Source organism: Pelophylax lessonae, assembly GCF_965119305.1.
Source record: "Pelophylax lessonae genome assembly, chromosome: 3".
Classification (NCBI taxonomy): Eukaryota; Metazoa; Chordata; class Amphibia; order Anura; family Ranidae; genus Pelophylax; species Pelophylax lessonae.
In genome coordinates, this window is record NC_138770.1 from 178,100,072 (window position 1) to 178,122,576 (window position 22,505).

General features: G+C 42.9%; 1 protein-coding gene across 1 annotated transcript in view; it reads left to right on the forward strand.

Moving 5' to 3' along the window:
- The window catches only part of RAB6B (RAB6B, member RAS oncogene family), a 115,928-nt gene that overhangs the window by 84,563 nt on the left and 8,860 nt on the right, over positions 1–22,505 (forward strand). The window contains exons 5-6 of the mRNA XM_082251315.1: positions 17,152–17,263; positions 19,609–19,702. Of these exons, the coding sequence (XP_082107441.1) occupies positions 17,152–17,263; positions 19,609–19,702 (206 nt within the window). The remainder of the gene's footprint in view (positions 1–17,151; positions 17,264–19,608; positions 19,703–22,505) is intronic.

Sequence of the window (22,505 nt, forward strand, 5' to 3'; positions counted from 1 at the left end):
TCTTCCGAATCTTCCGTCCGCCGAGCGCCGTCCAGCTGAAGGGGAAAATCTTCTCCTCGGTGTTCTCCGCCTCTTCGTGGGGCTGACCGCCCTGGAACTTCTTCCTCTTCCGGAGTCACGGCCTACGTCAGAGGTCCGGTGACCGAACGAGTCTCCCGGCGGACATGACGCGGCAGCGTGACCTATGACTGAAGCCTCTGACCTCCCGGGTGGCAGCATCACTTCCTCCGTCGCCGCCGCTGCTGATGTAGATGCAGCCGAACCTCCGGAACCCGGGTCCCGCGGCAACTCAAGGCACCTACGGATCCAGGCATCGCCTCCCTCCTCTCCTGCCCTCTCGAGAAGCTGCCTAAGGAGACTCATAACTGCCCAGATGCTCCCGAAGACCACCACACGCAAGAAGAAGAAGAAAAACAGGTGAGGATTTTTGAAGAGATTGAGCTGTGAGGGCTCGGGCGGACCATTAAATAGCCCCCCTTCTGAGGTAACCTTCCTCCCATAGGAGGGAGAGTGTGGGCGTGGATAGGGGCTCATTCGCTGGAACCACTGCTCTAACTAAAAACTGCCTAGTTACTGCAACTAGTTTTGCCCAGCTACACCTGAGGCGGGAAAACCTGAGCAGGAAAGCCAGGAAAACAAGCCTCAGGGTCAAAAGTTCACTAACCCCTGACATGGCTTACCAGTATAACCCACATTAAAATGGCCTCACTAATGCTAACTACCTTACTCTCACCCTTCCACCATCCCATAAGAAAGGGGGGCTTATATTAGCCCCCTTTCTCATATTCTTTATGTAGCACTACCTCCGTAGGAACTGCTGAGTATAGATCTATCTTGGGTCTCCCTCTGATTATCCTGTGGCCAGACACCGGGTATTATCACACGCTGCCAGATGCACACACACACACTTTCACTCATTGTCTCCAATGACAAGTCTAATGGATTTGTTTTTGGGGTTTTATTTGTTGAACTTGGATAGGAGAAGGAATTAGTGCGATACTCCAGATTCAACTGTATACATGTGAGGACAACTCTCACTTGGCCTCACTTAGTGGAACTGAATAGCAGATCTTCTGCTGAACCATACAGCATTTGCATGGAAGAATAAGGCTGGTAATACACTATACAATCTTCTTATTCTTATTCAACCGCCCCCTCCCCATCTGGACCCCGTTCTGCAGCCGAAGACCGAGAATCATGTGCTCTTCAGATACAAGTACAGTCACCCAGCATGCAGCGGGGCACCTCCCATGCCTATGGACCAGGGCTGCACAGATATCCCCTGCTCTCATCTGCATGCTTTCATCCCACTGTCCAATACACTGTAGCACTATTGGATCAATGTGGAACATCAAGCCAGGATGAGCAGCAACAGAGCACACTAGGCAGGTCCTATCTAACAATCACATATTTCTGTTAAGCAGAGAAGCCAAAAACTATGTACACCTATACTAGCACCTGCCTAGGAGCGTGCTACATCGATATGCTCATAAAAAAAAAAAAAAAAAAGGAGTAGGTGCCAAATATTAGAAAATTATGAAAAACGAATGTCCATAGATAAAGTCCATAGATATGCTGAAATAAAAAACAGTGTAAATTTAACTGATTCCTTAATGATTCCCACAAATAGTGTTCTCAATCAAATCCGTGACTTGTACTCCCTCTACCAGATGTGCTCTCACCTGGGATATATGATCACACTATTAAAACCTCAGATTTTTTTTGATTTTTTTTTAAAACGAACACCTGAAAGACAAACACATAATGAGCTAGTATACATCGCATACTAGCTCATTATGAAATATTTACCTTAGAACGAAGCCCCGAAGGACCGACCACTCACCTCTCTTATGGGTGACATGTTGTGTCGCCCTTCTTCCAGGTTTGCGGCATCCGGCCATCTGATTGGCTGGAGCCGCGATGATGTCACTCCCGCCCATGTGCGCGGGAGCCGACGGTCATGGCACGGGGCTCTGAAGCGGCCGAGCGGCCGTTCCTTCAGAGCGCATGCGCCAGTAATGTCACTGGGTGCATGCAAAGTAAATTTCTCCTAAACGGTACATGTTTAGGAGATATTTACAGTACCTATAGGTAAGCCTTATCATAGGCTTACCTATAGGTACAAGTTGCAGAGGAGGGTTTACTTCCTCTTTAAAAATGGTGAGAGTGAGAGCACGTGGAGGAAGTACAAGTCACAGATTTAATAGGGGACACTATTTGAGGTAACCATTAAGGAATCACTTAAACAGACACTTTTTTTTTTTATTTCAGCATATATATGGACTTTATCTATGGACTTTTGTTTTTCATAATTTTCTACTATTTGGCACCCACTCATTTTTCATTTTTATGTTTTTTATCAGCATATAGAGAATACTTTGGATACTCTAGGGATATTTGTACATTGTTGGTTTCATGTGTTTTGGGTTAATGGTGAAACACGGCACATATTAACCTTTATAATTGTATATAGCACGTGTATGTGAGAGTGTGTAGTGTGTGAGCAGTTCAATAAATTATTCATTGGATATTTTTGGATAAATTTACCATATCTGCTCGCAAGGATTTATTTATTTACCTCTAAGGCAGGCTGTGGCCTCCCTTCTTCCAGGCCTCCAGCCACCTGCAGATCCCTTAACATCCCACAGTGCATGCCAACCTCCCATAGTGGCCCACAGTGTGCCTAGGCCCCTGGGAGCCCTCAGCCTCTTGCCCACCATAGCGCCTCTAACCTCCAACAGTGTCCCACAATGCTCCCCACCTTCTTCCAGAAACCTCATCCCCTTCAGGTCCACCAAGTATGCTGCAGAGTCTGCTAACCCACTTCACAACCTCCATTACTTATCTTCCACCACTGGTATACCCAGCCCCATCCAGAGCATTTCAATGTGTTCTGCATTCCCAAACTTTTTTTTGAGTGATTATAAACTGTATTTTCTATGGAGGCATGGAAGGCTTTAGAAGATTTTGCCAGACCCTGGTCTCAAAAAGGTTAACAACCACTGCTCTAGGGTGCAGGATGGTTCCAGATGCTAGGCCATGCATTTTAAGGTTATTACCTCTTTTTTCAGTCTTCTGAAAAATACTAGATGCCTGATTGTCGTGCTGATTCAATAGTGTCAGTATCTTTAATATCACTGATTGGGTGTTCTGATTTCACTCTGACTTTTCTCATCGGCAATGTCTGTGAATTAAAAGGAAACTGAATCTAGCCAGTCAGGCAACATACGCTTTCAGAAGGGGATCAGCATAAGTTTCTCTCAGTACTGGTTTTCTTTAAATGTACAGTAGTTGGCTTGGCTCTCTTGTCTTGCACCATTGTGCACACTTCTAAGTTCTAATTATAAATATATTTCCAAAGTTTGAAAATAAAAAAGCAGCTAGCATTCCGTACAAGGTATACAGTACTTTAAATAAAACAGAGGGACATAATTTAATTCAATTTAGTGTGAAAATCAGCTTTCAGCTAGTGACTGGAATAAACCTAGATAGAAATACATGGCAGTCAGCTGAGGCTTTTATACTGGCTATAATTAGAGAAGAATCCATTGTAATCTGTGCACACAATGAATGTGCTGCCATCTACTGGAGCTCATAGATACTGCATTGTGCATGACTATCAGCTGGAGACCCCCTGTGGGGCAAACTCGTTTTTCTAATCAGTAAAAACACTATTAGCCCATTAGATAATTAACAGTAGCAATTAACAGGTCTTTAACGTCTTGTTAGCAAGATGTGTTTCCTTATCACATTGCTAAGAGTTGTGTTCACAGATCTGAGAATGTGTGAATGGGAGAAGAACATAGCATACACTTTTGTTTATAAAGGGTTCGATTTCAGATTTATCCAACATTTACTATTCTTTGCTGACACATCTACTTATTTATCTAGACTGGCATGCAGAATATTGTGTTATATTTGAATGGCTTTTCAATAATTCAAATACATCTAGCTAATATCAGTCAGGTTCACTGCTTTCCAATACCTTTAACTGATTTCATGGCATTCAACACAGTTCATATCCCTTTCTATGATTTCATGGGATCCCCTGATGTACCCATCCCTTTCACTGATTTCATGGCATTCACCACAGTTCCCATCCCTTTCACTGATTTCATGGCATTCACCACAGTTCCCATCCCTTTCACTGATTTCATGGCATTCACCACTGCTCCCATCCCTTTCTCTGATTTCATGGCATTCACCACAGTTCCCATCCCTTTCACTGATTTCATGGCATTCACCACAGTTCCCATCCCTTTCACTGATTTCATGGCATTCACCACAGTTCCCATCCCTTACACTGATTTCATGGCATTCACCACTGCTCCCATCCCTTTCACTGATTTCATGGCATTCACCACAGTTCCCATCCCTTTCACTGATTTCATGGCATTCACCACTGCTCCCATCCCTTTCTCTGATTTCATGGCATTCACCACCGTTCCCATCCCTTTCAATGATTTCATGGCATTCACCACAGTTCCCATCATTTTCACTGATTTCCTGGCATTTACCACAGTTCCCACCCCTTTCACTGATTTCATGGCATTTACCACAGTTCCCATCCCTTTCACTGATTTCATGGCATTCACCACAGATCCCATCCCTTTCACTGATTTCATGGCTTTTGCCACAGTTCCCATCCTTTTCTCTGATTTCATGGCATTCACCACAGTTCCCACCCTTTCACTGATTTCATGGCATTCATCACAGTTCCCATCCTTTTCACTGATTTCATGGCATTCACCACAGTTCCCATCCATTTCACTGATTTCATGGCCTTTGCCACAGTTCCCATCCTTTTCTCTGATTTCATGGCATTCACCACAGTTCCCACCCTTTCACTGATTTCATGGCATTCATCACAGTTCCCATCCTTTTCACTGATTTCATGGCATTCACCACAGCTCCCATCCCTTTCACTGATTTTATGACATTCACCACAGTTCCCATCCCTTTCACTGGTTTCATGGCATTTACCACAGTTCCCATCCTTTTCTCTGATTTCATGGCATTCACCACAGCTCCCATCCTTTTCACTGATTTCATGGCATTCACCACCGTTCCCATCCCTTTCTCTGATTTCATGGCATTCACCACTGTTCCCATCCTTTTCACTGATTTCATGGCATTCACCACCGTTCCCATCATTTTCACTGATTTCATGACATTCACCACAGTTCCCATCCTTTTCACTGATTTCATGGCATTCACCACAGCTCCTATCCTTTTCACTGATTTCATGGCATTCACCACAGTTCCCATCCCTTTCTCTGATTTCATGGGATTCACCTCTGTTCCTATCTCTTCACTGATTTCATGGCATTCACTGCAGTTTCCATCCCTTTCACTGATTTCATGGCATTCACCTCTGTTCCCATCTCTTCAATGATTTCATGGCATTCACCACGGTTCCCATCCCTTTCACTGATTTCATGGGATTCACCTCTGTTCACATCTCTTCACTGATTTCATGGCATTCACTGCAGTTTCCATTCCTCTCACTGATTTCATGGCATTCACCACTGTTCCCATCCCTTTCACTGATTTCATGGGATTCACCTCTGTTCTCATCTCTTCACTGATTTCATGGCATTCACCACTGCTCCCATCCCTTTCACTGATTTCATGGGATTCACCACTGTTCCCATCTCTTCACTGATTTCATGGCATTCACTGCAGTTTCCATCCCTCTCACTGATTTCATGGCATTCACCACAGTGCCCATCCCTTTCACTGATTTTATGGCATTCACCACAGTTCCCATCCCTTTCACTGATTTCATGGCATTCACCACTGCTCCCATCCCTTTCTCTGATTTCATGGCATTCACCACCGTTCCCATCCCTTTCACTGATTTCATGGCATTCACCACAGTTCCCATCATTTTCACTGATTTCCTGGCATTTACCACAGTTCCCACCCCTTTCACTGATTTCATGGCATTTACCACAGTTCCCATCCCTTTCACTGATTTCGTGGCATTCACCACAGATCCCATCCCTTTCACTGATTTCATGGCCTTTGCCACAGTTCCCATCCTTTTCACTGATTTCATGGCATTCACCACAGTTCCCATCCCTTTCACTGATTTCATGGCATTCACCACTGCTCCCATCCCTTTCTCTGATTTCATGGCATTCACCACCGTTCCCATCCCTTTCAATGATTTCATGGCATTCACCACAGTTCCCATCATTTTCACTGATTTCCTGGCATTTACCACAGTTCCCACCCCTTTCACTGATTTCATGGCATTTACCACAGTTCCCATCCCTTTCACTGATTTCATGGCATTCACCACAGTTCCCATCCCTTTCACTGATTTCATGGCATTCACCACAGTTCCCATCCCTTTCACTGATTTCATGGCATTCACCACTGCTCCCATCCCTTTCTCTGATTTCATGGCATTCACCACAGTTCCCATCCCTTTCACTGATTTCATGGCATTCACCACAGTTCCCATCCCTTTCACTGATTTCATGGCATTCACCACAGTTCCCATCCCTTACACTGATTTCATGGCATTCACCACTGCTCCCATCCCTTTCACTGATTTCATGGCATTCACCACAGTTCCCATCCCTTTCACTGATTTCATGGCATTCACCACTGCTCCCATCCCTTTCTCTGATTTCATGGCATTCACCACCGTTCCCATCCCTTTCAATGATTTCATGGCATTCACCACAGTTCCCATCATTTTCACTGATTTCCTGGCATTTACCACAGTTCCCACCCCTTTCACTGATTTCATGGCATTTACCACAGTTCCCATCCCTTTCACTGATTTCATGGCATTCACCACAGATCCCATCCCTTTCACTGATTTCATGGCTTTTGCCACAGTTCCCATCCTTTTCTCTGATTTCATGGCATTCACCACAGTTCCCACCCTTTCACTGATTTCATGGCATTCATCACAGTTCCCATCCTTTTCACTGATTTCATGGCATTCACCACAGTTCCCATCCATTTCACTGATTTCATGGCCTTTGCCACAGTTCCCATCCTTTTCTCTGATTTCATGGCATTCACCACAGTTCCCACCCTTTCACTGATTTCATGGCATTCATCACAGTTCCCATCCTTTTCACTGATTTCATGGCATTCACCACAGCTCCCATCCCTTTCACTGATTTTATGACATTCACCACAGTTCCCATCCCTTTCACTGGTTTCATGGCATTTACCACAGTTCCCATCCTTTTCTCTGATTTCATGGCATTCACCACAGCTCCCATCCTTTTCACTGATTTCATGGCATTCACCACCGTTCCCATCCCTTTCTCTGATTTCATGGCATTCACCACTGTTCCCATCCTTTTCACTGATTTCATGGCATTCACCACCGTTCCCATCATTTTCACTGATTTCATGACATTCACCACAGTTCCCATCCTTTTCACTGATTTCATGGCATTCACCACAGCTCCTATCCTTTTCACTGATTTCATGGCATTCACCACAGTTCCCATCCCTTTCTCTGATTTCATGGGATTCACCTCTGTTCCTATCTCTTCACTGATTTCATGGCATTCACTGCAGTTTCCATCCCTTTCACTGATTTCATGGCATTCACCTCTGTTCCCATCTCTTCAATGATTTCATGGCATTCACCACGGTTCCCATCCCTTTCACTGATTTCATGGGATTCACCTCTGTTCACATCTCTTCACTGATTTCATGGCATTCACTGCAGTTTCCATTCCTCTCACTGATTTCATGGCATTCACCACTGTTCCCATCCCTTTCACTGATTTCATGGGATTCACCTCTGTTCTCATCTCTTCACTGATTTCATGGCATTCACCACTGCTCCCATCCCTTTCACTGATTTCATGGGATTCACCACTGTTCCCATCTCTTCACTGATTTCATGGCATTCACTGCAGTTTCCATCCCTCTCACTGATTTCATGGCATTCACCACAGTGCCCATCCCTTTCACTGATTTTATGGCATTCACCACAGTTCCCATCCCTTTCACTGATTTCATGGCATTCACCACTGCTCCCATCCCTTTCTCTGATTTCATGGCATTCACCACCGTTCCCATCCCTTTCACTGATTTCATGGCATTCACCACAGTTCCCATCATTTTCACTGATTTCCTGGCATTTACCACAGTTCCCACCCCTTTCACTGATTTCATGGCATTTACCACAGTTCCCATCCCTTTCACTGATTTCGTGGCATTCACCACAGATCCCATCCCTTTCACTGATTTCATGGCCTTTGCCACAGTTCCCATCCTTTTCACTGATTTCATGGCATTCACCACAGTTCCCATCCCTTTCACTGATTTCATGGCATTCACCACTGCTCCCATCCCTTTCTCTGATTTCATGGCATTCACCACCGTTCCCATCCCTTTCAATGATTTCATGGCATTCACCACAGTTCCCATCATTTTCACTGATTTCCTGGCATTTACCACAGTTCCCACCCCTTTCACTGATTTCATGGCATTTACCACAGTTCCCATCCCTTTCACTGATTTCATGGCATTCACCACAGATCCCATCCCTTTCACTGATTTCATGGCTTTTGCCACAGTTCCCATCCTTTTCTCTGATTTCATGGCATTCACCACAGTTCCCACCCTTTCACTGATTTCATGGCATTCATCACAGTTCCCATCCTTTCCACTGATTTCATGGCATTCACCACAGTTCCCATCCATTTCACTGATTTCATGGCCTTTGCCACAGTTCCCATCCTTTTCTCTGATTTCATGGCATTCACCACAGTTCCCACCCTTTCACTGATTTCATGGCATTCATCACAGTTCCCATCCTTTTCACTGATTTCATGGCATTCACCACAGCTCCCATCCCTTTCACTGATTTTATGACATTCACCACAGTTCCCATCCCTTTCACTGGTTTCATGGCATTTACCACAGTTCCCATCCTTTTCTCTGATTTCATGGCATTCACCACAGCTCCCATCCTTTTCACTGATTTCATGGCATTCACCACCGTTCCCATCCCTTTCTCTGATTTCATGGCATTCACCACTGTTCCCATCCTTTTCACTGATTTCATGGCATTCACCACCGTTCCCATCATTTTCACTGATTTCATGACATTCACCACAGTTCCCATCCTTTTCACTGATTTCATGGCATTCACCACAGCTCCTATCCTTTTCACTGATTTCATGGCATTCACCACAGTTCCCATCCCTTTCTCTGATTTCATGGGATTCACCTCTGTTCCTATCTCTTCACTGATTTCATGGCATTCACTGCAGTTTCCATCCCTTTCACTGATTTCATGGCATTCACCTCTGTTCCCATCTCTTCAATGATTTCATGGCATTCACCACGGTTCCCATCCCTTTCACTGATTTCATGGGATTCACCTCTGTTCACATCTCTTCACTGATTTCATGGCATTCACTGCAGTTTCCATTCCTCTCACTGATTTCATGGCATTCACCACTGTTCCCATCCCTTTCACTGATTTCATGGGATTCACCTCTGTTCTCATCTCTTCACTGATTTCATGGCATTCACCACTGCTCCCATCCCTTTCACTGATTTCATGGGATTCACCACTGTTCCCATCTCTTCACTGATTTCATGGCATTCACTGCAGTTTCCATCCCTCTCACTGATTTCATGGCATTCACCACAGTGCCCATCCCTTTCACTGATTTTATGGCATTCACCACAGTTCCCATCCCTTTCACTGATTTCATGGCATTCACCACTGCTCCCATCCCTTTCTCTGATTTCATGGCATTCACCACCGTTCCCATCCCTTTCACTGATTTCATGGCATTCACCACAGTTCCCATCATTTTCACTGATTTCCTGGCATTTACCACAGTTCCCACCCCTTTCACTGATTTCATGGCATTTACCACAGTTCCCATCCCTTTCACTGATTTCGTGGCATTCACCACAGATCCCATCCCTTTCACTGATTTCATGGCCTTTGCCACAGTTCCCATCCTTTTCTCTGATTTCATGGCATTCACCACAGTTCCCACCCTTTCACTGATTTCATGGCATTCATCACAGTTCCCATCCTTTTCACTGATTTCATGGCATTCACCACAGTTCCCATCCCTTTCACTGATTTCATGGCCTTTGCCACAGTTCCCATCCTTTTCTCTGATTTCATGGCATTCACCACAGTTCCCACCCTTTCACTGATTTCATGGCATTCATCACAGTTCCCATCCTTTTCCCTGATTTCATGGCATTCACCACAGCTCCCATCCCTTTCACTGATTTCATGACATTCACCACAGTTCCCATCCCTTTCACTGATTTCATGGCATTTACCACAGTTCCCATCCTTTTCTCTGATTTCATGACATTCACCACAGCTCCCATCCTTTTCACTGATTTCATGGCATTCACCACCGTTACCATCCCTTTCTCTGATCTCATAGCATTCACCACCGTTCCCATCCTTTTCACTGATTTCATGGCATTCACCACCGTTCCCATCATTTTCACTGATTTCATGACATTCACCACAGTTCCCATCCTTTTCACTGATTTCATGGCATTCACCACAGCTCCTATCCTTTTCACTGATTTCATGGCATTCACCACAGTTCCCATCCCTTTCTCTGATTTCATGGGATTCACCTCTGTTCCTATCTCTTCACTGATTTCATGGCATTCACTGCAGTTTCCATTCCTCTCACTGATTTCATGGCATTCACCACTGTTCCCATCCCTTTCACTGATTTCATGGGATTCACCTCTGTTCTCATCTCTTCACTGATTTCATGGCATTCACCACTGCTCCCATCCCTTTCACTGATTTCATGGGATTCACCACTGTTCCCATCTCTTCACTGATTTCATGGCATTCACTGCAGTTTCCATCCCTCTCACTGATTTTATGGCATTCGCCACTGTTCCCATTCCTTTCATAGATTTCATGACATTCACCACTGTTTTAATCCCTTTCACTGTATTTCATGGCATTCACCAGTTTTCCCATCCCTTTCACTGATTTCAAGACATCTACTATCCATCCTTGCACATTTAGACTAGACTGTATGTGTGTATTTATGTAGCACATTACACATAATGTATGTTTACACATTACACAGTATTCCTTTTCAAAGAAGAAGCTCAGTCTACTGTCCCTACTACACTCAGAACAGTTAGGGAAGATCCCAGCTAACTTAATATGTGCTCTTGGAACATGGGAGGACACCAGAGCAACAACTGGATATCCAAAAAAAACACATACTCGGTAGATACAATATTGCTACAAGTGGGATTTAAACCCAAGTCTAAGGTATTCAAAGAAAGCATGCAAACCAATTAGAAGCCATACTTGTGATTGTGTGTTAGTTTCTGACACCATGATACTGATCCCTAGGTTACCCCTTGTTCTTAGCTTTCCCCTTACCTGAACCTTCAAACCTAATTAAAATTTAAAGTGTTTGTAAACCCTTACATATACCCAGTGACGTGACTGGCCTCAGGTGATACAAAGAGATTAAACAAATCCACCTACGTAAGTTGTACCTGTTTATCTACATTATTCTCTTCTCTACATATGTTCAAAGTGCTGAATTACAAAGCTTGTCTGAAAGTTTAAAAAAAAAAGGGGTGGAGAGCTGAAGTATCACTATATAGAGCTCAGTGAGGAGAGCTCTGAGAGCTGATTGGAGGGAAGGGACACACCCCCCTTCACACAGCACACAGGAAAAGAGCTGAGGCTATCAGTCAGCTGGCGATCCTTCCCCTGTCACCTCTTTATCTCTAGTGTCAGGAAAACTTGTCAGAAGTGATTTATGGCAATAGCAGAGGAATGAAGCAGCAGACAAAAGTGTCCCATACAGCATTTGCACTTTAACCTGGCCTTAATCTTCAACCTAACCTTTAACCACTTAAGCCCCGGAAGATTTTACCCCCATTCCGACCAGGGGGTATTTTGCGATTCGGCACTGCGTGATTTTAACGGACAATTGCGCGGTCGTGCGACGCTGTACCTAAACAAATTTGGCGTCCTTTTTTTCCCACAAACAGAGCTTTCTTTTGGTGGTATTTGATCACCTGTGCGATTTTTTGATCACGCGCTATAAACAAAAAAAGAGCGTCAATTTTGCAAAAATAGCAATATTTTTCACATTTTTTATATGAAATTCCCCCCCAAAAAAATGTAAAAATCAAAATTTTTTAACATTTTCGGCCAATTTGTTTTATGCTACCTATGTTTGGTAAAAAAAATCGCGTATTTTGATTGGTTTGCGCAAAAGTTATCGCGTTTACTAACAAAGGGAAAGATTTTTGTCATTTTTGTTGTTTTTTTTTTAACGCGTAATGGCGGCGATCTGCGATTTTTTTGCGGTACTGCGACATTGGGGCGAACAGATCGGACCCTTGACTGACATTTGTGACACTTTTGGGGTTACCAGTGACATTTCTACAGTAATCAGTGCTATACATATGCACTGTTACTGTAAAAATACACTGGTAGTGAAGGGGTTAACTTTATTTGGGAGGGAGGGGCTGTGTGTATCCCTAGGGGCGTGCTTTCTACTGTGATTGGCTGTGGCTTGAGCTGTAAGGACACTGATCAACGGATCTACATACTAGATCCGTGTGATCAGTGTCTTTACAGCGAGGAGAATGACAGGTGGCTTGTTTACACAAGCTGCCTGACATTCTCCCTCTCCCCCGCCGATCACCGAGTGACCGGCGGACATCGGGTCCGCTGGTCACACGCGCGGGGGGGGGGGGTCCGTGACCACGCGGGAGCGCACCTCCGGGGGCGCACGCTCGCCCTACGTCACTTTGCCTGTGAGGGGCTGACTGCCGACGTAGATCGGCGTTAGGCAGTCAGCAAGTGGTTAAAATGAACCCTTAACCACTTACCGCATATCAACGTACCGATACGTCGGTACATTTTGCGGGTTTATACCGCTAGTTAGAGGCATCATCCCGGTACCGTGGTTTGAAGCCGACGGTCGGCTTTCCGTCGGTAACGACCGATGCGGCTCGGGAGCCGCTCGATCGTTACCCGGGGGGCGGGAGGGGACGTCCCCCCCTCCCGCCGCCTTCCGTGGCTTTGCCCGGGGCTCCCCTCCCACCGGGAGCCCCGAGCACCCAGCCGGCACGTCCGCCGGCTGGATGGAGTCCCGATGAATGCCGGAAACGGCATCGATCGGGGCTCCGATGACGTAACCCGGAGGCGGCGTCCATGACGTCACTTCCGGGTTACTGTGCTGCAAAAGGCGGCAAATTTAAAAAACGGCTGCATGCAAAAATGCCGTTTTTGGCGTTTTGCATACAGGGAAGTGTAGTGGAGGGGTCTAGGGTCTTTTAGACCCTCGATACCTCCATAAAGTGTACCTGTCACACATATTGCTGTCACAAGGGATGTTTACATTGCTTGTGACAGCAATAAAAGTGATCAGATTTTTTTTTTTTTTTTAAAAACCTGTAATAAAGTTTAAAAAAAATAAAAAATAAATAGGAAAAAAAAAAAAAAAAATTTCACCGCCCCCGTCACCGTTAGCTCGCGCACAAAAAAAACGTATACGCAAGTCGAGCCGCGAATGAAATCGCTGTTCAAACCCCACATGTGAGGTATCGCCGCGATCGCCAGAGCGTGCGCAATCATTTAAAAAAAAGAGCTACACTCTACCTCTAAACTGGTAACCGTTAAATAAATTTAAAGCTTCGCAGATTGAGATCTCTATTGACCGTAGTTTGTCGCCATCCCACGGGGGGGCGCAATTTTAAACCGTAACATGTTGGGTATCTATTTACTCGGCGTGACACCATCTTTCACATTATACAAAAAAAATGGGCTAACTTTACTGTTTAGTATTTTTTAAATGCAGTGAAATGTGATTTTTCTATTTTTTTCCAAAAAAATTGCGTTTTAAAGACCGCTGCGCAAATACCGCTTGACAAAAAGTTTTGCAATGACCGAAATTTTATTCTCCAGAGTCTTTGCTAAAAAAATATACATAATGTTTGGGGGTTCTAAGTAGTTTTCTAGGAAAAAATACTGGTTTTAACTTGTAAACAAAAAGTGTCCGAAATAGGGCTGGGGCTTAAGTGGTTAACATTTTATCCAGCCGTAATCTAAAAATTAAAATTTAACAAACTTAATCCCAATCTTAAACATTAATTCCAGTCAAAACTTTTTTTCTAGTTTTGGATAGAGCAGGGAAAAGATCTGCCTGTGTCTCCAATAGGGGGAAATGCCTTTGCTTCTTTGAACAGAGTTTCCCTGGGGCAGAAAGTGATGGGAAATCACTTGAGTGTGACAGATTGCAACTAAAACTGTTTTCACAGTATAATGGGGAAATTGGAACCTCTGGGTTTTTGTATTACCGTCTGTTTCGTCTCCTAGAAGCACCTGCTCTCCCTTGTTATTGAGCTGCTTAAGCTGGCCCTACATTATACACCAAAACCATGTAATATGAGGTCAAACTTAAACACTTTCAATTTGTATGCAATCATGCAGGCCCTTGCACTACATAGTTAAAGCTAAATTTAAAGGAAATTGAACAAGAAAATGTTATAATGTATGGCCAAATTTAGTGCCACTAAAACAGGAAGTGAGGGGAAATAACCTGACTGGAGCCACAGAAAACAATAAAAAAAAAACTGTTAAAGTCTCTCCCTTGCTCTATCCAACACAGCGTAATGTTAGATGGAATTTGGTTTAACAGCTTCCCGACCGCCCGCCGCACATTTACTGCGGCAGGCTGGCTCTCCTGCGCGAACCAACGTAGCCCTATGTCGGTCGCGCGCGTGGTGCTCCCGCCTCCACTAGGCAGTGGGGATGCTGATCAATGGGGCCGGTGGCCACGATTGCTGCCGGGCACCCGCCACCGCTCCCCACTGAGACAGAAGGACGGTCAGCTGTTGTAAACACAGCCGACCGTTCTTCTCTCTGAAGTGATCACAGAGCGCCTGTGATCCTTCTATATAGGATCACAGGTCTCTGTGGTCATTTCACAAGCCCATCCCCCGTACAGTTAGTAAACACTCCCCTAGGCTCACATTTAACCCTTTGATCACCACTGTGTTAACCCCTTTCCTGCCAGTGTCATTATTACAGTAACAGTGCATATTTTTAGCACTGATTATTGTAGTAATGTCACTGTTACCCCCAAAAGTGTCAAAAATGCCAGTTAGGGGTCCGATCTGTCCGCCACAATGTCGCAGTCCTGCTAAAAATCGATGATCGCTGCCATTACTAGTAAAAAAAGAAATAAATAAAAATAACATAAATCTTTCCCCTAGTTTGTAGACCCGATAACTTTTGCACAAACCAATTAGAATACGTTTACTGCGATTTTTTTTCCCCCCCAAAAATATGTAGCAGAATACAAATTAGCCTTCAAGGATGAAAAATTTTGATTTTTACATTTTGGGGGGGATGTTATACAGTATAGCAGAAAGTAAAAAATAAAGTTTTTTTTTTCCAGAATTGTTGCTCTCTTTTTGTTTATAGCGCAAAAAATAAAAATCGCACAGGTAATCAAATACCACCAAAAGAAAGCTCTATTTGTAGGGAAAAAAAGGACATAAATTTTATTTGGGTACCTTATCCCTCTCAATGCATTCTTACTTTATCATCTCCAAAAGCATCAGCCTATCTTGCACTGAAATCAACTGATTCTACTGCCAAAATAAGCAGTGCTTCGTCATAGATTCCAGGGCACCTCCTGAGGGGTACAGGGATAAGAGAGGCTGTACAATTGGCAAGGTATCACTGTTCATCACGCTTATAAGGAAATTAACTAGTATGCTGGCCAATTATCGCAAGTTCCAAATTTCGGACATGTAAGGATCTGACCAAAAAACAACACATACACATTCTAGTATTTAAGCTTCCAGCACCAACAAATCCCAGGCCTGCGAGGAACCTTGCTCTTGAAACCTCTAGTAAATATATGCTGTGCTACAGCTTTTGTTTGTCTGCGCAGCCCAAGAATGCCCACTCCTCCAGAAAGACATCTGCTCATTATTGCATTTTAAAATTGTGATAATCCACCAAAAAGCCAGCTAACTGCTTGCATCAGAACTAAGGGCTTTTGAGAGGTGTACTGTGGCAGCGTGCTGTGATGTTACCAGGAGATACCATCTATGATCTTCCTGCACTGCATAGAAAAGCACAGAGACTGGGTGATGAAGTCACTAGATCTAAAATAAGGTATAAAATGAAAAGATTTAGTTAATGATTTCATTTTGAGGGTGGAAAGGAGGAACCAGGGAAGCCTAAATATACAGTAAACTGATTAAATCCTTAGTTTTATTCATTTAATAAAGTGCAGTGCAAATACAGCGCAAAGATCAGTGTTGAACTAAAATAACATGATGTCAATGATAAAAACCGAAATGCAGCTGTTCATGAATTGTGGTGAACCCAAAATCCTCAAGTGCAAGAAAATATATATACACAGCGCAAAACGATATTGAATGTGAATCATAAAAAATATATACATAGAATTCTACAATATAAAACTCTTAAAGTGCACCGTGCAGTATTGCAAAAATGTGCAAAAGGGCTGAAGTGTAGAAAGCATATAAATAATAAACAATAATAAGTGCCAGTCCAGATAAAATTAGTTCATTAAGATCTCCATAGATGAATAGATGTAAACAGTCCCAACAAATGGGTCCCACGAAAGTGCTGGAGTGCCAGGAATAAAGTGCACAATCATGCAATCTTTTTGGTGCAGTGAGCAAGTGCCGGTCCTCCCCCTTAAGGTATTCACTTACCGGACACCGATGACCCCTATGCTGTATAGCTATAAAGGTCGACAGAGCTTATGTCCTGCTAAGGAACCGACTGCCAAACTCCTCCAAGCTAGGTATATCTCCAAAGACGTGAATACCCCGATACATAAATTGGAGAAAAGGATGCTCACATAGTGTAAATCCGATTAAAAAGTATTTATTGTGCAAATGCTAAATTCAAACTCACATTTCGTAGCTGTTAGTAAGGCATATAATAACAAAGTCTCGTCCTTCCTATTGTCTGGTGCCGCTTGGACGCTCCGTGGTTACGGCGTGCGTTCCACCGCACCGGAAGTGACGTATCGCTAAGGCGTAGACCGGAAATTGCGTCGACGCGTTTCGCCCTCCTCTTCCGGGCGTTTTCAAAGACGTAATTTTATTCATTTAATGTTACAGATTTGAACTCTTTCCATCAAACATCCAAATGGATTGACGATGTGAGAACAGAAAGAGGAAGTGATGTCATAATAATGCTTGTTGGAAATAAAACAGATCTGGCAGATAAAAGGTAAGAAACAATTGCTTGTTCATTATTTTCCCATTTATCTCGTTTTATATTATCAAAGGATTATTGGTAGAAGTAGCAGTTTTTTTACCTTGTAGTCTACACTCCTTGTTGGAGTTTCCAATTTATGAATACTTTAGATATTTATTTTCCCACAGGAAATCTATAACCCCTAATAAATGTTCTCTTATAATCAAGAGGGGCTTGGTATACTCCAATCAAAACTGAAAGCTAAGCCATGACGTGATCTACCCTCCATTATTCAGTTATCTTCCTTTCTAGGTTCCTTATTGTTATGCTGTTTTCTCTCACCAAACATCCCTGTGACTGACTGATTCACTATCCAGTATATTATTTCCTGTTTTTCCTTCTGTAAAAAAAAGTACTAGGACATAAGGTAAATTTCAACCTATAGATGTTGTCACCCTAGGAACCTGACCTCTATAAATTCAAAGCTTCCGTAGTTTTGCAATCTCATCACTTCTTTATATCCTTTCATTGTATCTGAAAACTGCTGTCTAGGGCCAGAATAATGATAGCTTGGTCTATTGACCCATGTAACACAACAAACATTAGAATACCTTATGGGTTCAGAAATCAAATATAATAAATCAATAATTATTGATATTGAACATCTCTGCTATGAAAGACAAATGATTGTTTCTCTGAAGGTGCTGATGAGAAGGTTTTATTTTCCTGGAAAGTATATAAGCCAAAGGATGCAGCTGCTGTATCTTCACTTTAGAGTGTCATCTGCATGCCCCCTGCACAATCTTTATAACTGGTTTGTAGTTCAGGGAAATTGTCTATTTAGCTGTTTGTTTAGTACTGACTATTGACATGCTGCCTTAATAAGTAGCATTGTGTATGTATTAAGGTCAAATTGGGGGAACCATAAGCAATCTCAAATTAGCCATAGATGGATAGAAATTTGGCCAGTTCAGCAGAGCGAAGCATGATGGAGGTTCCTTGCAAGTTTGAGGCTGCATTTCTGCAAATGGAGTTGGAGATTTGGTCAGGATAAATGGTGTCCTCAATGCTGAGAAATATAGGCAGATACTTCTCCATCATGCCATACCAACAGGGAGGTGTGTGATTGGCCCCAAATTTATTCTGCAACAGGACAACGACCCCAAACATACAGCCAATGTCATTAGGAACTATCTTCAGTGTAAAGAACAACAAGGAGTTCTGGTAGTAATGGTTTGGCCTCCACAGAGCTCTGATCTCAACATAATCTAATGTGGGATTACATAAAGAGACAGAAGGATTTGAGGCAGAAAATCTATGGTTAGTTCTTCAAGATACGTGTTGCTTTTGAAGCGCTATTGTAAACAATAATAATCAATAAGTGCAATATTTTCAGTGTTAAACAAAATCAAATAACTTAATATTCATTATCTCCTCTGTTTCTTCTAGTCACCCCATGGTTAAAGTGCTTAGAATTCTTCTTAGTGCAAACATAAAGTGCTCATAAATAGTGCTCCACCACCTGAATGTGAATGAGCCACTCACCAGATGATTTGAGGCCACCAGGACCCAAACCGCTTAAATTAACTTTCCTATTTCCCCCAAGGGCCAGGTATTTTCCAACATGAATCAGCTACAGACCATCAAGCTAATCCCGGGCTGGGCATCAGGAGATTTGAATCTCACATCCACAACAGTATGTTTGCTCACCACAGATTTCCCAAAACACAAAATGTGAAGCCAAATAATTGTGCAATACCGTTTTATTAATAAAGATTGAAAAATCAAATCTTAAAAACTCACATTTAATTGTGCCTCAAAGCAGCACCCGCTCAATTAACCTAGATCAATAGGAATGCCGCTCGACTTCCGCATGCGTTCCGCATGCTCAGCCCAGGACTGGCTTGATGGTCTGTAGCTGATCCATGTTGGAAAATACCTGGAAAATACCTGGCCCGTGGGGGAATAATAGGAACAACTGGTGTGTATAATATATTCCCTTTATACAGTAACTGTAGAAAAACTACAACCCATGCTTTGAAGGAACCCTTTTTTTTTATGGTACCATGATGTAGGATCCATGTGTTGGAGTTGAATATGTGAGTAAATCAGAGAAAAGTGCTCCCATGATGCAGTGCAAGTTGTAAGTCTTGCTGTTAGCATGATCTAATGTTCACTTAGTATATGGATTCTATGTTACTTATTAGCTGCTTTTCCACTGGTAGGCATAAAGGCAAAATTGTTCATTTGTTGTATCTAAGGATTTAACAGTAGCCCTTTAATTCAGGTAACAGAACTATGGCAAACAACCAGTCCTTTAGACTGCAGTTGTTAAACCTTTGTAACTTATATAGAAATGTAATATTTTTACCTTTTAGGCAGATCACCATAGAAGAAGGGGAGCAACGGGCAAAGGAGCTCAATGTCATGTTTATTGAAACTAGTGCCAAAACAGGATACAATGTTAAACAGGTAAGAGGACATGTTTGTCAAACCTTCCACCCATCATTTAGAACTTACCTACTTTAGTAAATCAGTGTCGCATAATATGACTATGTAAGAAGTGCAGGGACCCAGGTCAACTAGTCATAACTCCTAAGTGAGCTCACTTCAGCAGTCTGAAATTTGATTGGTTGCTATAGGCTATTGCACTTGGAACCTGTCATCAAGTTCCATCAACATTGCATAATTTGCAAGTAGCCTCCCAAATGCACAGCTGGAGTAAATACTGTTTCAGGAAAGCTGTGAAGCTACCCATATGGATACCTACAAAGCATGAACCGCTGGTTGGACTGTAAAACTGGTTTGGGGAACACTGCAAGTAATTATGCCTGTTAGTGTTGGTAAAATTGAGTAGAACACAATTGTAAACTCAAAAATTTTGACTAACTTTGTAAAAACAGTAACAGGTTTAGATTTTTTGGTTTGATAGGGTTGAAGCTGAACTCCAGGAATTCAACCACTTTGTAAAATGTACTTGCATATTATAAGTTAAGTCCAATGAGGTTCACGTCACCTTGTGGACTTATCTCTTTATTTACATCTGACAATTATACGGAGCTCCCGGAGTTCAGCTATCACAAAACTCCCGGGGCTCTGACAGGAGAGGTGCTGTCTCCTCACACACAGCATCTATGCCCACCCCTACCCTCCACTGTTCATTCACAGAATGAGTGAATGAGTTCACCTATTACAAAGCACTCTGTGATTGGGCAGGAGGAAGTGAGGGCAGGCACAGCAGCTGCATGCGACTGGACCAGTAGGTCCAGCATCAGAGACCCAATACTGTAGTTCTGCTAGAGGAACTCAGGAAAAAATGGAAGCTGTAAATTAAAGAGATTAGTCCACGAGGTGCCAAGTAACCCATTGAACTTAACCTTAATTAATCCAGCACATTTTACAAAGAAGCAGAATTCCTGGAGTTTAGCTTTAAATTCATCTTAAACCTGAACTCCAAGCAAATATTAAATTACATTGTTGCAAATATTAAATTACATTGATTTTGTTTATTGCAAGAAGTACCTAAATTTGATCTGATATCAATCTCTTGCAGTCTCTGTAAAGGGAAGCTTGGACTCTGGAAGTAAAAAGCAACACAAGGAGCCAATAAACTGTGCTGCAGGGCGAGGAGAGAGCAGAGTGACAAGATCATCAGTCTGCTGCTTCTCCTTTTACTATCTAGACACAGGGTGGGGATGAGGACAGGAGGGACAAGTGTTACTGAACTTCATCAGAGAAAAATTAGGTCCCTTACCCTACCAAACAGGACTTTCCTGTATGTCAGAGCTTTGTAAATCCCAAAAATGAAAAACGGCTTTGGGGTATAGAAAAAAAGAAAGCCTTCATGCGTACCTCTATGCTGCAGCATCAGTGTGATGCTGCAGCTGTCACACATTGGCTCATCTCTCAGTCTGCTCAGAGGGGGCAGCAGTGACTGGTCAGTCACCACTTTCTGCTTTGCTCTCTGCCCTGCTTCTGGAGAGGGGACGGTCACAGCTGGCTTTGGCTCTCAGCTGCATGCTGAGAGCTGGAACTAGCTCTTAATAGGGCCGATGGGTGGATCCCGACAACATGAATGTACTACTTCCAGAGGCTGGAGCGGCTCTGTGATGTCAGCTGATAACAGATGATATAGGCCGACTTAAGGTCAAAGGAGAGCAAAAATAAGTGCACTCCTGTGACCCACATGAGAAGAATGACCAACAAATCTTTGGCTATGCTTCACTTTTTTTAGTGTATTTCATCAATGTATTTAGCGGTTTGCCCAATGCTTTGGCTTTAGGGAGTTTCTCCACTTTTGTTGAGAAAATAAATAATCCCCCCTTCGTGATTTATGTACATTGCAAGGATTTTAACAAGCTTTGTTGCAGAGACCTTCCTGTTTCTGCTCTGAAGTAATAGCTCTTTGTTAGATCATGTCCTGTGCCAGGCAAAATTCTGAAAGGGAGTTACCTTTTCATTTTTGATCAGCTGATACACTTTCAGTGTTCTAAAAAAGAGAGTTGCAGCGTCTGTGTTACTTTAGAAGTGATAAAAAACCCTTTGGGAGTATCTCACCAAAACTGACATTTTTGTTGCAGAGGATGCCTAAAATCTGACTTGCATCTCAGTGCAGATGTCTGGAAATATCAGTGAGCCAATCACATGAGCAGCAAATTACATCTCTGGGCGCATTCCGTGCACCAACTGTGTACAGAACGCCCCCAGGTAGCCATGTTGCATTGAATTTTACAGAAAATTAGAGCGCTGCAGACTGAAAAGAAAATATAACTTCTAATAGTAATACATTTACAAAGGCTTGTGTCACAATTGTATATGCTATATTATTTTTTTATTTGCAATATTTTTTTCCCAAGAAAGTGGAATTATGCTTTAAATTTTATGAATATGTTTTCTTGAATATCTCTTTTTGTTGTTGCTAGACCCAGTCAACTGAGTCCCCGACTAGCATTTTCCTTACGGTCTTAGTATTTCCTAGCATCAGAGTCATTGCCTCACACCCTGCTTTCTCCATTAAAATAAAGTAAAAAAATCAGCTGCTTTCTCCATTAAAATAAAGTAAAAAAAATCAGAATGGGAGGCTAGAGAACTCACTAATGTTTGGCATTATTGAGAGCTTTGATAGAAAGTAGTAGAGGAGCGCACAGTCTGGCATTGACTCGTATAGCCTTAAGGTATTAATTAGCACCTTTCAAGATTTGGATTTCAGTTTTCTTGCTACAGGAATGTGTGGATTTGGCACCCTATAAGGTATGCACTTTTAAGGTGTTACCTT